This window comes from Clarias gariepinus, chromosome 13 (assembly GCF_024256425.1).
Source record: "Clarias gariepinus isolate MV-2021 ecotype Netherlands chromosome 13, CGAR_prim_01v2, whole genome shotgun sequence".
NCBI classification, from domain to species: domain Eukaryota; kingdom Metazoa; phylum Chordata; class Actinopteri; order Siluriformes; family Clariidae; genus Clarias; species Clarias gariepinus.
The window spans coordinates 19,139,769-19,159,915 of record NC_071112.1 but is presented as its reverse complement, the minus strand read 5'-3'; the positions used below and the strand labels follow the sequence as shown (position 1 = coordinate 19,159,915).

At 36.1% G+C, this 20,147-nt stretch overlaps 2 protein-coding genes across 6 annotated transcripts; one reads left to right on the top strand and one right to left on the bottom strand.

Annotated features, from left to right (window-relative positions):
• The first annotated feature begins 3,117 nt into the window (after positions 1 to 3,117).
• Positions 3,118 to 10,887, top strand: si:dkey-229e3.2 (uncharacterized). 3 transcript variants are annotated; one of them, XM_053509934.1, is made up of 6 exons: positions 3,118 to 3,196; positions 3,810 to 4,434; positions 6,128 to 6,279; positions 6,925 to 7,057; positions 7,289 to 7,357; positions 8,267 to 10,887. In XM_053509934.1, the coding sequence occupies exons 2-6, from the start codon at positions 4,231 to 4,233 to the stop codon at positions 8,384 to 8,386; spliced, it is 678 nt and encodes a 225-aa protein (XP_053365909.1). In that variant the 5' UTR covers positions 3,118 to 3,196; positions 3,810 to 4,230; the 3' UTR covers positions 8,387 to 10,887. The 3 variants fall into 3 exon arrangements, with proteins under 3 accessions (XP_053365909.1, XP_053365910.1, XP_053365908.1); XM_053509935.1 differs by having other exon boundaries at positions 3,763 to 4,434; positions 7,909 to 10,887; XM_053509933.1 differs by having other exon boundaries at positions 3,119 to 3,196; positions 3,763 to 4,434.
• Positions 10,888 to 10,996: 109 nt separating this feature from the next.
• On the bottom strand, positions 10,997 to 19,973 carry gpr132a (G protein-coupled receptor 132a). 3 transcript variants are annotated; one of them, XM_053509932.1, is made up of 3 exons: positions 19,864 to 19,949; positions 17,107 to 17,358; positions 10,997 to 14,891 (listed from the first exon to the last, which is right to left on the bottom strand). In XM_053509932.1, the coding sequence occupies exon 3, from the start codon at positions 14,835 to 14,837 to the stop codon at positions 13,794 to 13,796; it is 1,044 nt and encodes a 347-aa protein (XP_053365907.1). In that variant the 5' UTR covers positions 14,838 to 14,891; positions 17,107 to 17,358; positions 19,864 to 19,949; the 3' UTR covers positions 10,997 to 13,793. The 3 variants fall into 3 exon arrangements, with proteins under 3 accessions (XP_053365907.1, XP_053365906.1, XP_053365905.1); XM_053509931.1 differs by lacking the exon at positions 17,107 to 17,358 and having other exon boundaries at positions 10,997 to 14,842; positions 19,864 to 19,973; XM_053509930.1 differs by lacking the exon at positions 17,107 to 17,358 and having other exon boundaries at positions 19,864 to 19,935.
• Positions 19,974 to 20,147: the final 174 nt, after the last annotated feature.

The following is a 20,147-nucleotide window of genomic DNA, read 5'->3' as shown; positions in this document are numbered from 1 at the left end:
TGTTCAATAGGCCGCAGATCCTGGAAAGTAAGCACCACACTATGATGTTACTCAATGTGATGTCACTGAACGTGTCACTGAATATAATGGCACTCAATATAATGCCACACAGAAAGTTATTAATCATTTTTCAGTGTAAGTTTAAGACATTATCACAGCTGACCCGTTTGAGATCAAAAATCCCTCTACAATTTTGCGTCCTCAATGTCTTTAGATCACATCGGCCCGCGGTTTGGTGACGATCATATAAATTCCCTAGGAGGAGTATATGAAAATCCATCAGATGCATTTTTGTGAACGACCCAAAATAGCCAGCCTCCTGTTGAGTTGAGTCCATGACATGCGAAAGTTGTTCGGCTAAATGAGCTCTAAATGTGTACCGAGTTTCATGTGTTAAGTGAAAGTGTGTGTCAGCTATCCAGCTAAATCTTGTGTGGGGGCCCCTGGTGGCCTTGGGCCACGCGACCCTCAGGCATCCTAATGGCAGCAAATTCCAACCTGTCTGAAAATTTTCATTTGTTTTTGAGCATGCTAAGACCCCCAAAAAGGGGGGAAATATAATAATACTTAGCAAAACAAGAGGGTCCTGTGCATTCAATGCAGTACGGACATGCCACAAAACTTTTAATTTAACATTCTAACCTTCTGGCTTTAAGAAACACTTAATAATATAAAATAAAATAAAAAAGACAATATGCAGATCAAGCAAAATATGGAATCACCATGTACTTTGCTGTTTTAAAACAAACACTCTATCAGATTACATCTGCTACTGTAATTGATCTGCAGTTTTTTTTTTTTAAAAGTGTGCTTTCACACCTTGGTGAGCTGTTGCACCAAGCTGATTGACATAAATCATGACTCCAACAAAAAAAACATGTAAGTTAAAACTATATAAAATAAAACTTGCTCAAGAAGGTAGATGATGTTCCTAATCAGATGTGTCTAAAATCTGGACCAAGTACAAATCAAATGGCAAGGTTGTTAAAGGGAAGCGTACTGATAGACCAAGAAAGACATCAAAGTGTCGACATACTGTAGAAAATTTAAAGCAATATGCAGAATAACAGAAAATGCACAACTAAACAAATAAGGAACAAATGGGTGGAAACTGGAGTCACTGTCTGTGACCGAACTGTGAAACTTCACCTAAAGGAAATGGGATTTACATACAGAAAAGCAAAACAAAAACCATCATTGACACCTAAACAGAAAAAATGAGGTTACACAATGGGCTAAATAAAAGCAATCATGGACTGTGGATGACTGAATGAAGTGATATTTGGTCATGAATCTGCATCAGGCAGAGTGATAGAGAATGCTGGAACTTTTGTTTGGTGTCGTTCCAATGAAAGACAACTGCCTGAAAAAAAAAAACATGCAAATTTCCACAATCATTGATGATATGGTTTTGCATGTCAGGTAAAGTTACAGGGGAGATTACAGTTATTACATCTTAAATAAATGCACATGTTCTCATTGAGATTTTAGGTACTTTTCTTATTCCATCAGTTGAAAAGATGTTTGGTGACGATGACTTACATAAGAATCATTGATGTAATCTCTCAAAGACAGACCAAATGACCATATATTTGTAGATACCCAACCATCACAATTATATACAGAACTGTAATCGTATATATATATATATATATATATATATATATATATATATATATATATATATATATATATATATATATATATTATTTTATATATATATATATATATTATTATATATAAAGTTACATGTGATGTACTAAATATAGTATTTATATGATATTTATGATTATTGTACGACTCTTGTTCATAGTGTGTTCTTACTCAATCTAAGTATTGTTTGGTCCTATAATGTGTGGTGTGTGGCATTGTGGTATAGTCACCTGCATCGTCACTGCACAGCTCCAAGTTCAATCCTGAGATCAGGTTAATGTCTGTACAGGGTTTGGCATGTTCTCTCCATATCCGTGTGGGATTCTTCCAGGTTCTCCTGATTTCTCTCAAAGACAGACCACATGACCATATATTTGTAGATACCCAACCTTCACAATTATATACAGAACTGTGCAAAAGTCTTAAGCCACCCCTTGTTTCTTCATGTTTTGCTTCCAATGAGCCAGACATTGTTGTGCTTTTATATGTCATCTTAAGGGATCATTTTCCAGGCTCCATGGAGGACTTTGTTGGCTCTCATTTTTAATCCTGTTCCTGTACCTGACCAGTTTTGGAGGAAATAGTGTTGTTTTGTTAACCACACAAAGGCATGAACTCGGTTCAGATTGCAGTGAGGTTGCTGCTGAGGTTGTTACATAAAAATTACATTTTTTAATTGCATCTTGCAGCCTGTGACAATAAAACATACGTTTTCATTTCTTTAATTGAATCTACATCATTTAATTTCATTTCATATAAAGAAATGAGGGGTGGCTCAAGACTGTTGCATGGTACTGTATGCTTTTTTGAACGCCCTTTTAAAGATCTATTTTCTTCTACAGTAATCTCCACTCATCTGAAGAAGTTTTTCAGTGAATTCCGAAGCGTCACTGCAGGGATTGTATCCATTCAGACAGAAGAATGTAACTGGTGTTGTGCAAGGAGGTGTTCACAGTCGTTCTCAAGGTCTTCAATGGGATTTAGGTTAGGGCTGTCCCACCTTAACAAACCATGTCTTTACTCATCTTTCACTGGGTCATTCTGGAAAGTGAAATGCTAAGTCATACAAAAACATCATATACTTCCTGTATGTGTATAATGGACAGTAATTGTGTGCCTCCAATTTAATGGGGACATTTTAAGGAAGGTCCATTTACTGTATGGGTGTGGCCAAGACTTAGACTATATGTTTCCAGATCAAGCAGATACTGAAAATGAAGGATCGGATTAAAAAATATTTTAAACGGAGAAATTCTGTTTGCTTACACATTTCTGTTTCTGGAAATTCAAACATCTCCCCAAATACTAGGTAATAATAAATTGTATCGGTACCCCATATTATGTGTGCCGCCTGCTATTTGGAAAATGTCAGTGAACTTAAAGAGGGAGTTGACTATTCACATACCTGTGCTAGGTGTGTGTGACAGAGAGACAAAGACAGATTTGCACTCACCCCTTGCTCCTCCTGTTTGCGTCAGAGCCCCAGCAGTGCGGAAGCGTTTACTCACACCTGAGTGTTATTCCTTACCGGCAAAAACAAAAAGTATGTATACTATTTCTTTCTACGTTTTCATAAATGTGGCATTAGCCTCTTTTATATGATAGCAGTTGATTAGTGATGATTGCCTGACTATAGATTCTCATAGGAACTGATACTTGCCTTTAGAGTTCCAGTTTCTTGGAGAATAATAATGCACTGATCATGAATTACAGCTTGTATGAGTACAGAAAAAACCTGGTGCTCAGAAGCAAGACATAACCTGTTTCAATATTATACTACAAATCAAGATTTAACAGAACATAAGAACAAATGGTTCTACTGAAAGTAAACAGATTAGTTACCAGGTATCACTCAGGGGTATGATTGCGCATGTCTCTTTCTGCATTTTCTTTAAACAAATTTACTGAGCTGAGTTTATTTCCAAGTCAAATTTTAATAGATTTACTCAAAAACTCTTTTATATATATATATATATATATATATATATATATATATATATATATATATATATATATATACTCTCTATATAAGTGTTATATAAATATTATTATACTATTATTATGTTCATAATTTCTGTGTATGTATAAAATGATTTCATTATACTCTAGCATGTCCTTCACTGCCTTCATCTTCTTTTATCTTCTATTCCTGGAAGTTCAACCCTAACACAGAAACAGCATTGCAGGAGCTCATGCAGTCAGAGGAAGCAAGTGTTTGGCTTCATGTACTCACATGAAGCACAATGGCAACTTCCTGTTTTGTTTCTATTTGAAACAACTTCCCACAACATCTCACACATATATAGTCACTGAAAATATAAAGAAGTGGGTTTTAAAAAAAAGACAGCCATTGCAATGAGGAGCTTTGATTGAAAACAGGAGGCACCTACTAATCACGAAGGAATTGTTGATGGTCGTGCTGAAAGATTAAAAGGACTATGAGGAAGGACATATGATAACGTCAGCTGCTACTACAAGACCCCAGTGGATACTTTAACCTCTTTTAATCTGTGCATTACATCTTTACTGCACAGATTAGATGAGAGAGGTGAATCTGTGAAGTGTGTGTGTGCAGTAATGGAGGACTTGACTGAAAATGACTTTGAGAGATGTGAACAGTTTGCGGACTGGTCCACCTTTAGCTCGGAACACTGGGATGTGAATCACAGGGACAGCGCTGGCTTTGGGGATTGGGGTAGTTTTAATGAAGGTCTCAGTGAAGAGAGTGCTTCTGCAGACTTATCATCTCAGGAGGAACAAATTTCTGGCCATGAACACAAGGTATTTTCTTTTACACTTTAGCTATTATGTGTGACATGTTTAGCAACTAAATGGAAGCTCTTTATTTTGTGGTTAAGACCAAAATGCCTTTTAATGTGCATTTCAAGCATATCGATTTGGTAAACTATTTCAAATATGTTTAGATTAATAATAAGAGTTCTGTGGATAATTTGGTGTTTTAAAAGAAGAATCAAGTGGTAAAAAGAAAAAGATCTTAAAAGGGCTCTTCCCAATGCCTTGAATGGAAGTGTTGCTGTTTTACATTCTTATTCTGTTGAGTGTGTTATAGATTTAGCTGTATATACCTTCTTATTTTAATATTTGTCCTAGCATTGCTTTTAAACATTTAAATCAAATAGATGATGCAAAACGTAAAATAAAATGTACAAAAGGTTCAAGTCAAACCAGGACTTGTGATAAAGTTTCTTTGAATGAAGGTGAAAAAACAATTGACAATTGTCACTTGCGGAAGACTTCAGCTTCAGCATTCTGAGAAATATTTCCACCATGATGGTCTCCAAGAAGTAGTGAAATGGGATACAGTGGGGTAAAAAGGAAGTATTTAGTCAGCCACCAATTGTGCAAGTTCTCCCACTTAATAAGATGAGAGTGGCCTGTAATTTTCATCATAGGTATACCTCAACTAAAAGACACAAAATAAGAAAATCACATTGTAGGATTTTTAAAGAATTTATTTGCAAATTATGGTGGAAAATAAGTATTTGGTCAATAACAACATTTTATCTCAATACTTTGTTATATATACCCTTTGTTGACAATGACGGAGGTCAAATGTTCTGTAAGTCTTCACAAGGTTTTTACACACTGTTGCTGGTATTTTCGCTCATTCCTCCATGCAGATCTCCTCTAGAGCAGTGATGTTTTGCAGCAGTGGCTGTCACTGGGCCACACAGACTTTAAACAAAACAAAGATTTTCTATGGGGTTCAGATCTGGAGACTGGCTAGGCCACTCCAGGACCTTGAAATGCTTCCTTCGTGTGTGTGTGTGTGTGTGTGTGTATATATATATATATATATATATATATATATATATATATATATATATATATATATATATATATATTATTATTATTATTAAAAGAATTTAAAAGAAAATATTAAAATGCACCCTGAAAGGTTTATTTTTGTTGTAACCTAAAGCTGAATCTTGATATCAATCTTGCGATAAAATAGAAGTAAGACAGTATGTTTTCAGAGGAAAGGATAACAGTACTATGTGTAAAATGTACAGCACAATATGAGCACAATGTTCTATATTCACAGTAGTAATTCTTGGAAAGGGGAAAATCTTTGAAGAATGCAAATTATAGACAGCACAAAACAGAAAGTTTCATTCATCATTAGTGTATTAAGATATTACGGTTCAAAGTAGAATCCATTTAGAAGTCATTTAGAATCCATTTAGAAACCATTATCTTTCCAATGTGTTACGACGGTTTTCCTTATTGTTTGAGCATTTTTAATAGAATAATGCTCATTCACTACTTCTACACCTAAGGGGAAATTTCGTCAGGCCCATAAAAACACCAATAAATTGAATATTTTATCGCTATCTAAAACTCATTTCAACTCTATTTGGAATAAAACAAACTAACTAAATTTAAGCTGCTTTATGTGAAGTGACCTTAATCAAAGTGCATGAAAGAATGTTTAATACTTGTGCGTGTCCAGGTAGAGCAAGGTGATGATCCCTGGACTGTGATCTGTGATTGCTTTCACATTGAGGAGATTGTGAGAGACACAGACATGATGGATGTCCTGCCACTGTCACAGCTACTGCACAACTCCACACATACACCTTATCCATCAGCAGTACTATCAAGGTGAGACATGATGAGTGTATCATGAAAGCTGAAATATATACAGAAATGGATGTTGTGTTCCATCTGAGACAAAATTCTAGCCAAAACATTTTCCATTCTAAGTTGCATTTAGTGTAAACATTAGAGTCTTTGATTATTTACAAACCACAAAAGGACATATACAGTACTATGCAAAAGGCATGAGACATGTCTCATTTTGTCATATTAATTGAAATTAAATTATGACGATTAAACTGAAGAAATGGTAACAAATCTTTTACTGCGACTGGCAGCAAAAGTGCCTAAAGATACAATGTCAATTTAAAATTAAAAAATTGGTTGTTTATGTAACACCCTCAGCAGCAACCTCATTTCCCCTCTCATCTGTTACAACCACTCAGCAGTCACCATTACCAGTATATTAATCACCAGCCTCATCATCTGTCTTCATCTGCACCTGTTCCTCACTCGTTCACATGGTTCACTGTGTGGCCTAACAAATAAAAATAGATTCCTCTGAAACTGGTAAGGTATAAACTGGTCAGGTATAAACTGGTCAGGTATAAATTTGACCCAAACACTCCTTCAGGAAGCCCTGAGACCTATCAAAAACTATGCACATTACTGGATTTGTGATTTCTGTTATTGTCTTCTTTCTCCATCCAGAAAGGGTTCCAGCTTTTACCATGAGCTGTTGCATGAGCCAAAGTCTCCTAGAATCATTGGTCCTAAACTCAACTTGCATTCCCACCAGCAGCTCACTGACACACTACAGCTCAAACAATCTATCATTTTACAGGTAAACAAAAAATAAAGTACATAAATGTTTACTACGGTTAAATAGTTTGACAAATTTGACAAATATGCAACCTAGTACGACCAGACAAGATACATGACAGACAAGATACATGAAGGATCTTGATTGTAATTGATGGTATTAAAAGAGAATTTTTTTCTAGAGTATTTCAAAGCAGTAGGAGATGCAAGTAAATTAACAGAAGTAAGCAAAATTTGATCATTATATTTACAGAACACTGATTTACCTCATATTGGGATCGAGAAGCCTAAAATTGTCCCTGCTGCACTCATTCAAACTAAGGTAGGTCTGTTTTATAAAAAGATAAAATGGGTCTAACAATGGCATGTAAGTGCAAAACACATAAATGCACTAAAATCCAATAGTAAAATAGTTAACACCACAACAAAACTAAGACCAAACAACACCAGAATTTAGAAATTGAAAGAAAAAAAAAAACAACAAGAGACACAGCTATAAAAACCGATGTTGTGTGGTCCCATACAGAAATGTGATATATGGACATGTAGTGGTGGGCAAAAATATTCAGTCAAAAGTGAAATTCAATGTTTTAATGACATTCTCAATTGCTTTTTAATAATGAAACAAATTAATATAAATAATTTGTCATTTTATGCAATGCTTTACAAAACTAATATTCAGTTAAATTTTAAAGTCTTAAGTCCTTAAATCTTCAAAAACCTGTGGGATCTGGCTGGGCATAGAGTCGAAAAAAACATCTGCAGTACTCTGGTTTCACTCGCTCATTCCATGCCTGTTTGATTGCTTCATAAAGATCATGTGCAAAAAATGGTTTCTTGATGACTACTGGCTTCTTCACCATTGTCCATCAGGTTTCTACCTGCTTTACGTCTGGAGATGACACAGGCCATGGCTCCAGAAGCTGAGTATCATTGTCAATGTTTTTCACTAGTGTTTCAGAAAATTAGCACAACTCTGTAACCAGATACCGCTGAGGGCAGAACAGATGGGATATGTTGTCTTAATACGCTTGACCACCACTGTACTTTGCAATACATCGCATTTCCGTATGGGGTTTGTGGTTTTACTGTTGTATTTTCTGATTTGCTTTTGCTTTTATTTTCTGGTTTTGATTTCCTCATTTAGGCCACTGTAGGTCTGCCTGAAAGTCAACATATAAAATCTATTTGCAACTTGTTTACTAAACACTTGTCCTGTTTTATCGTGTAGCTTACAGCAGCCACGTGGTGTCAAAATTCACCTGGATTCTTCTACCAGATCTCTCGCCAGTGGCTCAGCCAGAACAGTCCAAGACTACAGAATCAACAGGACAAGAAGGACTTACTATAATGAAACATACATATTACTACAGTCAAACACTGTACACAAAATCTTTGTGATGATATCCAGATAAGAATATAAACATTTTACAGAAAAGGATTTTTTCCATGTACTGTATAGTGGGAAGTAGGTGTTACAAATTTAAATTCACTCTGTGTATGCATCCATTATACTTGGTCCCAAGGCATCCTAATAAACACCCACATTATGTCCAGAATAGGTGGGAAAAGGCAGTGAACAAAGTGTTTACAATGTAGGTTTCTACAAATCTGCCATGAAGATCTGATGCTTTACGTTTATGGCTTATAGGCATGGTCTATTTTCAAGAAAGAAAAATGTTTTTGTTTTTTTGAAATTCAGTTTTATTTGAACAATTTTGTGATTTTAGAAAAAACTTTTTTTTCTGTTTTTTCTGGTGTTTTTTTTTTTTTTTTTTTTTAAGTTTTTCCAAAATCACAAAATTGTTTAAAGAAACTGAATTTATAATGCACATAGCCATTTTCCCCAACATTGTTTAGTTCCATGTTTGCTCTATGGACAGTTTCATTGGATGTGAAGCAGCAAACAGACAGGTAATAACACTTTTTGTTTTAGACTCCAGCCCAGAATGAGTCAATTTATTTGTTTTCCATTTTCTCCATTTGTGCTGACAGTGTGGCTGTGCTCTGTATATCTATTTCTATTGATCATACAATCCATAGCCAAGAGAAAAACTCTATAAAATAATATTTTATTGTATCAAAGTCAGGACCCTTTAATGTCCAAGTTATATGTGAAACTGATGAAGTGTGGTCTTGTATTTATTATTATTATTTCCATCAAGGACAAAGTAATTTACTGAAGGGGTATTCTAGTTTTCCAGTACATCAGCTGATTTATTTTTATTGGCCAGAAGGAGTGGTTAATGATTTAAGAGTTAAGTATTTCTTATGGACACACATCTGTTTAGTCCCAATCCTGTGAGTTCATGTCACAGTGTGCATGTGAAAATGCTTTTACCTTTATCATAAAACATAGCAGTGATTTATGCTTTAGATTTTTTTTTAATGCTGCGACTTCACCAAATATTTAAGTTATCTCAGAACAATATAATTCATAATTTTTGGACAACATTTATTCCATGAAATTGACAGGTCAGTACTATCTGTGTGACAGAATAAAAAACATCTGGGTAAATCAATTCTGACCAACAGATATAACTTAATAATTCCAAGGAGACAATAATTGTTTTTTTGTTTGTTTGTTTTTAAATTTTTTTTTTTTTTAGTGGCGGTGAGATGCAGGGTTAAAAAGAAATGACTGTAACCTGTCAACCCTGGCTATCGATATATTTACTTAAACAAAGTGAGAAAACATTTGTCTTTAAAATAGTTTGCCGGATGTGTTTTGCTGTTGACTCTCAGCTGCCTTTTATAGCCTTACTAAAAAAAAGAGTCACTAGAAAGTAGCCTACAGCATGAAGGATAGCCTTTTAAAATAATTTAGTTTAAAGCTATGTTTTTATTAATGTCTTCTTGCTCCAACATGGTTTTTGTGAAGTCACTGCTTATTACATCCCTCAAAGGATGTCAGTGGTTTTGTGCACCACACCCAGTATAAAGTGTTAGAGAAATAAACTGATCGAAATAGTTTGTTTTAATATTAAAGTATTTATTTCATATAACTATAATATAAGCAATGTTTTTTCACATTGTGTACATTTTAAAATACTGTAATATTTATTAAACACTAAACACATTAACCATACTGAATGTATACTTTGTATGTAAATGTTTTTTTTACCAGAATGATGCATTAGAGTCTTGATTGATGCTCAGTAAATTTCCTTCATGTATATTTACTTCAATATTCCTTTAACTGAGTAAAATTTATATTTTTAATATATAATGCCAGACCTTAACATATTTACTGTAAGTTAAGGTTGATAGGCTGTAGGTTTTTTGGTATATACAAAAGCATTAAACATTTACTGTACAAGAATACATTTTCATTCAGGTAAAATACAGTTACAGTGGGGAAAAGCCACCAGTCAGCCACCAATTGTGCAAGTTCTCCCATTTAAAAAGATGAGAGAGGCCTGTAATTTTCATCTTAGGTATACCTTAACTACGAGAGACAAAATGAGAAAATAAAATCCAGAAAATCACATTGTAGGATTTTTAAAAAATTTATTTGCAAATTATGGTGGAAAATAAGGATTTGGTCACCTACTGGACAAACAAGCAAGATTTCTGGCTCTCACAGACCTGTAACTTCTTCTTTAAGAGACTCATCTGTCCTTCACTCGTTACCTGTATTAATGGCATCTGTTATCGGTATAAAAGTCATCCGTCCACAACCTCAAACAATCACACTCCAAACTTCACTATGGCCAAGACCAAAGAGCTGTCAAAGGACACCAGAAACAAAATTGTCCCAACCCCATTAAAAATCTTTGGAGGGAGTTGAAAGTCTGTGTTGCCCAGCGACAGCCCCAAAACATCAACAAGGATGGGCCAGAATTTTCTGGATTTGTTTTCTTATTTTGTCTCTCATGGTTGAGGTATACCTATGATGAAAATTATAGGCTTCTCTCATTTCTTTAAGTGGGAGAACTTGCACAATTAGTGGCTGACTAAATACTTTTTTGATATGTGTTACATAATCTATAAGCATGAAACAGGTATATTCTTTGCAGTATTATGTGAGCTACTTGGCACATATTTCTATATTTATCACATCGTGGCATCTATAACACAGTGCAAAAAGATTATGCGATCTACACTCATCCGTTCTCTTTTTAAAAAAAAGCCCCATGTCTATTTTTTCTCCCAGCTCTCTTGTTATTTTCACTTTTGCCCACTTTTTTTTACACTGTAGCAGAAGACAGGATACAAAAGCTAGGCAGAGAGATAATGTACACTCATTGACCACCAAAATAGTAACACCTGTGCAAATTAATGTACAATTCTATTATAAAAGATTCAAACCACTTAATATGCAAATATCACAAGAAATCAAAACATTTGGAGAAGTAAAACTCTTTCATGCGGTAAGATCCTAAATAGACTCTAAAATTTCAACTGCTTGTCTGAATATATTATAATCTACTATACCATTATAATATATTTTTATGAAGTATAAATAAGACATAGGAAATAATAGTTTAAGTATAACACCAAAGCCTTCATATGCAAAAACACTACTTTAAGTTTTCCATTACAGAAAAGTTGCATGAAATTTACATCTGAATAATCACATAATTTGCATGTTAATTTTAGATTTAACATTATATTTTGCATATGTAATCTCCCAATCACATCTAAAATTTCTGTGATTTTTTTTTTTTTGAAAGGGTTATTAGGAAAAGGTAGCCACTCACTGGGCATCAAATAACCCCAGTCTTTGCAATAAGGCTACTAAGCTCACTGATGAAGTGTACAGTCAACACAGACTTTCTGAACGGGCACAACTTGTACTTGAAATTCTTTAATGTCAAAAACTTCCCAAAGTGTGCAAAACAGGATGTGATTGCAATGTGTGAGTGACATCAACAGTCAATAGTAGAATGGCTTCAACGATGCGGTACATCTCAAACTTTGACACCTCAGACACATCCTTTTGTTTTTATACATGCACCCGAATAGATGCCAACCTTATCATTAATATCTCATTAACATTACCAAATCTTGCTAGGCAAAAGACAAGAACATCTGGTCTAAAGGCTACATTTCACTCAAAAATATATAACATAGTGACAGCATCATTTCGTAAATCATTCAAGTTAATGCCCAAAAAAGGCAGTTTCTGGTTCTGATAGAATTTGTACCTTATTCTGTATTTACAGTTAATTATAAATCATTCTGTTGGGTTGTTAAGTTTTGGTTGACAGCACACATAGAGAGAGAGAGAGAGAGAGAGCGAGAGAGAGAGAGAGAGAGAGAGAGAGAGAGCAGGATGGAGACAACAGAAAGCGAAAAAGTAAGCAAGATGACAAAGGTGTGAAGACTACAGTACATAGTAAAAGGCCTAATGCCCACGCAGCTTTAGTTTTGGCCGTATTCACTGCAGTAGACTCCACAGTGATTTCACATAACTAAGCTGTGTATTGATGACATTATTATTATTATTATTATTATTATTATTATTATTATTATTATTATTATTATACACGAAAATAGATTACAATAAAATGTTTGAATACTTTGCAGGCAATACTATTTATTTTAGTAGGAAAGTAGTTTTTAACAACAATATAATGCTGGTCACTAGTAATACTAATATTGTGTTAATTAAAATATTTAAAAAATCATATTAGAATAATACTAATAATAAAATAAGAATTACTATTAATAGCAAGGTATTAAGAGCAAGACACTATAAATGTTACATTGTCATTGTAGCTGAGCCACCCTAATGGTCTGCTCTTAGAATCACACCAGTGTGAAGAAAAGCATTCTATGTTGAACCTTGAGGTAGATGAACTACAACCACAGATTCCCCATTATTGGTTTATATTCTGGTCACCAAGAATTTAACCAAAAATGAATTTGAGGGTACATGCTTACTGTAACTGCAAAGTTGTATATTGGAAAACAGTCTGGCCTTTTCCAGGAATGCCTGTTCAAAAACTGCCATTTTTCACTTTAGTGATAAGATGCATATCATAATGGGCAGCATTATGCACCAGGCTTAATTTAAATATTTATTATTATTTATTATTATATTTAGTTAAGATAAAAAATAGATAAATATAAACTGAGTGTATTTTTTGCAGCATGGCTTAAACATAAATATAAGAATATAATAATAACATTCGTTAAGATTAATGGCCTATAAAGATCTTGTCAAAAGATAAACCAGAAGAAATTCAGGTACCTGTATCTACTGTGGCTATAACAATTCAATAATCATCCATACAACAATGTTATAGATCCAGAAGCAGAATGTTTTGTTAAATATGTAGTGGGATTTCCAAAAATTAATTTCCCATTTCTTGCCGGCTCATGCTATGCACGTGTTAAGTAAAAAGAACCTAAAAAAAAAAAAAATGTTCCCTTTACGTGCATCAGACCATTTCCTGCTAAAACAAGAAGTGTGGTTTTGACAAGATCTAACAACCGTTCGAGACATTTGTCGTTTTTTTACTGTGTGTAGCAGCTAGACCATATAATATATAGACCTGAGACGCAAACAGTTTCTCTGATATTATATGATTATATCCCTAAACCTTGTTAAATGTTTAAAACTTTTTTTCTCAGAATGAAAATATCAAATTTTACTACTTTGGTTAAACTAATGACAGCTGATGCATATCACAATGTATACGAGAAAAGGCCCTTTAAGAACACACACAAAACCTATTAAATGTACATAACTTTATTGGCCATCACAGTTTCTTTAGAGAGGCATAGTTCACATGGTATTATTCTACATGTCATCTGATCACTAAAAGCTCCTGTGTCCCTCCACTTGACCTTAGCCCAGAAAAGTTTCTCTGATCTTCCCCCGGTGATGACAGTGCTGCTCCTGTATCTTGTCTAGAAAAGAGGCCACTGCACGTGCAGCACACGCTTCTGCATATCTCCTTGCGCATGTTGTCACTGGCCAGCACATACAGAATCGGATTCATAGCACTGTTAAGTGTGGACAGTCCCAGAGAGATGCTGTAAGGTGTGTAAAGTGTTCTGTCAAAGGCACAAGACCTATCTGAGAAATGAAAACTGACGGCCCGTACCAAAAGAATAATGTGATAGGGGGCGAAGCAGACCAGAAAGAACAATATTACTGCCAGAACGAGGTAACGGACTTTAATCTTCTGATCAGGACTCAAGCCATCACTGGCTTTGACTATACAGAAAATGGCACGGTTGGTGACCAGCAGAATGCACAGTGGAATGAAGAACCCGATAAAAAAGCGGGCGTAGTTAAAGGCAGTCACAGTGGCTGTGTTCTGTCCAGGCTCAAAGCAACGCTTTTCCTGTTTCGTCTCTGTTTCACCCTCTGACATGGTAAACACCGGCATGTGGCCCAGTGCCACTAAAACTACAATCACTGTGGTGACTATTACAGCTGATCTCATCTGCCTCAAACCTCGAGATTTCAATGAATATACCACAGCAATATAACGGTCCACAGACACACAGCATAAGAGGAAGATGCTAACATACATGTTGTTAAAGAAGATGTAGCCTGTCATCTTACAAGCCAGAGAGCCGAAGTGCCAGCTGTGGTTACTGTTTATGTAAATGGCCCATGTAGGTAGTGTGCCTAAGTACATCAGATCACACACAGACAGACTCAGCAGGTAGATTCCCAAGACATTCTTCTTTTGCACCTCGAGGAAAGTCAAATAGACGGTGACAAGGTTAGCAGGTACTCCCACAGTGAGAACCATGCCATACAGAATAAGAAGTGGAAGTCGGTCATTGTCAAAGGGAAGGCTGCAGTTGTACGATGAATTCTGGCTTCCGTTGTCCATGATCGCTAAACATGAAAATATCAGTCATGAAGAGACAGAGACTGAATCAGTAATCTGTAAAGTTAAAGATATAATTTTATTAAAAATGTATATTTTTAAGTGGCACTGTGTGATCTAAGTCATCTACACTCAACAAAAATATAAATGCAACACCTTTGTTTCTGCTCCGATTTTTCATGAGATGGACTTAAAGATCTAAAATTCATTCCAGATACACAATATTACCATTTCTCTAAAACATTGTTCACAAATCAGTCTAAATGTGTGATAGTGAGCACTTCTGCTTTGCTGAGATAATCCATCCCACCCCACAGGTGTGCCACATCAAGATGCTGATCTGACATCATGAGTAGTGCACAGGTGTACCTTATACTGCCCACAATAAAAGGCCACCCTGGGATGTGCAGTTTTGTCTCACAGCAAAATGCCACAGATGCCACAAGCATTGAGGAAGCGTGCAATTGGCATGCTGACATCAGGAATGTCAACCAGATCTGTTGCTCCTGCATTAAATGTTCATTTCTCCACCATAAGCCGTCTCCAAAGGCGTTTTAGAGAATATGGCAGTACATCCAACCGGCCTCATAACCGCAGACCACGTGTAACCACACCACCCCAGGACCTCCACATCCAGCAGGTTCACCTCCAAGATCGTCTGAGACCAGGCACTCAGACAGCTGCTGAAACAATTGGTTTGCATAACCAAACAAACTGTCAGAAACTGTCTCAGGGAAGCTCAACTGCATGCTCGTCGTCCTCACCGGGGTCTTGACCTGACTCCAGCTCGTCGCCGTAACAGACTTGAGTGGCCAAATGCTCACATTCTATGGCGTCTGGCACGTTGGAGAGGTGTTCTCTTCACGGATGAATCTCGGTTTACATTGTTCAGGGCAGATGGCAGCGTGTGTGGCAGCGTGTGTGGCTTCATGTGGGTGAGCGCTTTGCTGATGTCAATGTTGTGGATCGAGTGGCCCATGGTGGTGGTGGGGTTATGGTATGGGCAGGCATCTATTATGGACGAAGAACACAGGTACATTTTGTTGATGGCATTTTGAATGCGCAGAGATACCGTGATGAGATCCTGAGGCCCATTGTTGTGCCATACATCCATGAACATCACCTCATGTTTCAGCAAGATAATGCACGGCCCCATGTTGCAAGGATCTGTACACAGTTCTTGGAAGCTGAAAATGTCCCAGTTCTTGCATGGCCAGCATACTCACCGGACATGTCACCCGTTGAGCATGTTTGGGATGTGCTTGACCGGCGTATACGACAGCGTGTACCAGATCCCACTAATATCCAACAACTTCGCACAGCCATTGAAGAGGAGTGGACCAACATTCCACAGGCCACAATTGACAATCTGATAAACTCTATGCGAAGAAAGGGGTGTTGCACTGCATGAGGCAAATGGTGGTCACACCAGATACTGACCGGTTCTGAGTCCCCAGACCCCAATAAAGCAAAAAAATGCACATTCCAGGGTGGCCTTTTATTGTGGGCAGTATAAGGTACACCTGTGCACTACTCATGATGTCAGATCAGCATCTTGATGTGGCACACCTGTGAGGTGGGATGGATTATCTCAGGAAAGCAGAAGTGCTCACTATCACACATTTAGACTGATTTGTGAACAATGTTTGAGAGAAATGGTAATATTGTGTATCTGGAATGAATTTTAGATCTTTAAGTCCATCTCATGAAAAATCGGAGCAGAAACAAAGGTGTTGCGTTTATATTTTTGTTGAGTGTATAAATTTAGTGCCATTAACAACATGTGGTTTAAAAAAACATGCTAATTGTCTATTAGGACCCTTTCTGTCCGTGCTAAATAATAAACCCCCACTTCTACGGAAAGTCAGCTCTCAACCCAGAACAGTCATATATCGTACCTCTGACTGAGCCAAGGACTTCAATACTATCACACAAAACTTTTATGAGGTCATTTCAGTGAAAGTTATCCAAGTCAGTACTCTAGTTAGGTTGCAATGGCTTTACTATAGATATTGTATTACCATAAGTGCAAAATTATATCCAGTGGTAGGTAGATAGGTTAACAAGTGTTATACTAGCCAATTTTATTACATTCATTATATACTGCCTGACCATCACATCACATTAAGCTTTGATTACAACATGCAATGTGGTTGTCAGTTTACAGTATATGTAAAAATGATTGATCATGCTCCCAGAACCACCCTTTTACAAATTGGGTACTAAGATGTGGCAACGCCTTCAGGGGAAAAAACTCCATTGATGTATTTACCTGGTCATTCTGTACATTAGCTTACTTAATTTTATTGTTACATAATGTTGCTGAACTTAGACATGACCAACTGAAGCAACCCTGATCGTAACACTTCTTCCTTGGGTGTGCCAGGGTAAGAAAGGAAGTGCATAGAGCAATGCACTTATCGTGCAGAATGCCCTGCGTCATGTACTTACATTCTCACCCTGATGCACCCATCTCTCTATCCACAAGACCTTTTACGATTGCTCCAAAGCTTCTTTATGCGCTCTAAAAAAACATTTTCTGATTAGTCTCATTAACATGTGTTTTTTAATGGCCACACAACTGTTTAGTGCTGTGAGTTCCCTTCACATGCTGTGTAAATGGAAACTTTCACTATTAAATATAGCTACGGTTTTTATTGTTGAGGTTTTTTTACCCTGCAGCTTCACCAAGTGTTTACGTGATCTCTATTCATGATCTTTTTAAATCTCATTCCTTGACCAAAGTTGATGGTTCAGCACTATCCTTCCAGGTTTTGATCATTTGTTGAAGGGTTCTCAACACAGTTTAGTCAATTAAAAATGAATAAACTAATCACCTTAGTTGTTTTCTTTGCTTGATGTAGCCTAATAATTTGACTACCCTAAAATAATGACCTTTTTGGCCAGGCAATGTATTATACATATAGTTTTAACATAGCTGCATATGTTTATCTTTTTCCTTTTTTCCCCTTCTCTTTCCTGTTACAGGTTTAATTACAGGTTACAGGTTTAGCTATGGGTTTAATGTCCAGTTTTCTTGATGGAGTGATGTTATGCTCTGATATAGTAAGTGGTGGAATAGTTACAGTGGGGAAAAAAGTATTTAGCCAACCCTAAATTGTGCAAGTTCTCCCACTTAAAAAGGATGAGAAAGGCCTGTAATTTTTTATCACAGGTATACCTCAACTATGAGAGACAAAATAAAAATTCAGAAAATCACATTGTAGGATGTTTTAAGAGTTTATTTGCAAATTATGGTGGAAAATAAGGATTTGGTCACCTACAAAGCAAGATTTCTGGCCTGTAACAACTTCTTTAAGAGGCTCCCTTGTCCTCCACTCGTTACCTGTATTAATGGCATCTGTTCTCAGTATAAAAGTTACCTGTCTACAACCTCAAACAGTCACACTCCAAACTCCACTATGGCCAAGACCAAAGAGCTGTCAAAGGACACCAGAAACAAAATTATAGACCTGCACCAGGCCAAGAAGACTGAATCTGCAATAGGTAAGCAGCTTAGTGTGAAGAAATCAACTGTGGGAGCAATTATTAGAAAATGGAAGACCTCTGTCATTGCCAACAAAGGGTATATAACAAGTATTGAGATGAAATTTTGTTATTGACCAAATACTTATTTTTCACCCTAATTTGCAAACAAATTCTTTTAAAATCCTGTGATTTTCTGTGATTTTTGTTTTTTTGCTTATTTTGTCTCCCTATGATGAAAATTACAGGCGTCTTGAACTTGACAATTGGTGGCTGACTAAATACCTTTTTGCCCCACTGTACTTAACGCTAATAGTTTATGGAGAAGAAGAAGTAATTATTACAAGGTTGCAAAAGATTTTGGGGAGAAAACCAGGATCAGGTCAGGTGAGAAAACTAAGGTTTAAATTTATGTTACTTCTCTATATTGGCTAGATTAATGCAATTTCCAAATAGAAAATAATAATAATAATAATAATAATAATAATAAAAAAAAAAAAAAGGAATAGATATGGACCAATTGCATGAATACATTTTATTAATTATTAATTCTGTATTGGTTGTTTTTTGGCCGCACAAAGAGAGAGAGAACGAGCGAAGGAACAGAAAGTAAGCAAGATAACCCAAGAAAAAAAATGTGGCACAAAACTAATGTTAATTATAATATTTATTTATCTATTTATCATGTTAACTATTTTGATTATTGGTTTTAATCAAAATGTGTCGAGAATATATTAAAATAACGAAATGTTATTACTTATAAAATTTTATTTGCTTTTAATAGAAACACATTAGCACTGGCATTTGGCAGACTCATTAGGGGCTAAGCCCTATTAGTGCTCTGATCCTAGAATCGACCCTGGTACAGTACAGTATTATGGATGAAATGCATGTTTTGTTTGTTTAGTAGCATTTCGCAGTGTGATTGATTTGACCTATTGCATTTCTGTACAAAGTTTGATGAGCGCGTTTTCCTCCTGCCCTCGGAGACCTGAGATGATGTGCCTCTCTTCTCAGCTTGTCCAGTATCTCTGAGTGAGAGACCCTCCCAGTCAGTACCCTCCCCCGCTCACACACTAGAATCAGCCCGCCTGTTTGGTTAATGGTTCCACACGGTGAACGTACAGACGAGCGACAGAAAACAGGTTGTCTAAATCTTATAACCATTCTGAAATAGTATTACTTTTTCCCGCGCTCAGGGCCGCCCCCGACAGGATGCCGCCCTGGGTGGGTGCCCCTGTCGCCTAAAGCATAAATCTGCCTCTTGTGCAGGTGAATGTAGGTTAAGAAAAACCTGTCTAACTTTAATTTAATTTGATTAACAAAAAATAAGTATGATGCCCATTTTGTAACTAAGCCTACAGTAGTAGTAAAGTTATTGTTAAGAACTGCTTAACGCATGCTACTCAACGTTTCATGCCCTATTAAGGCATGAACATTAACAAAGGTCTTAAACCACACATGAATTTAAACAATCAGGTTTACCTTTTGGTTGGCTTTTTTTAATATGCCTGATATGGATAAAAATAATGATAATACTTACATGCCTAAAACAAGCGCAGAAAAATTAACCACATGCTGCGAAACATAGTCTGCTCTGCTTTTTAAATAAAAAAACCAACAACCAGGAACAACTGTGGTTTTTGAGTTCCATATTCGTCACACTGCAACACATTACGCCCTCCTCCTTTGCAGTGGCTGAGATAGAGGCTGGATTACTCACTAATATGATCAACACTTACTGTACAGATAACATTTGTCAGCTAAGGCGTATAAAAATAATCTAAATCACTTCAGTTGAACAAATAAGACAGGCTTAAGTTGGAT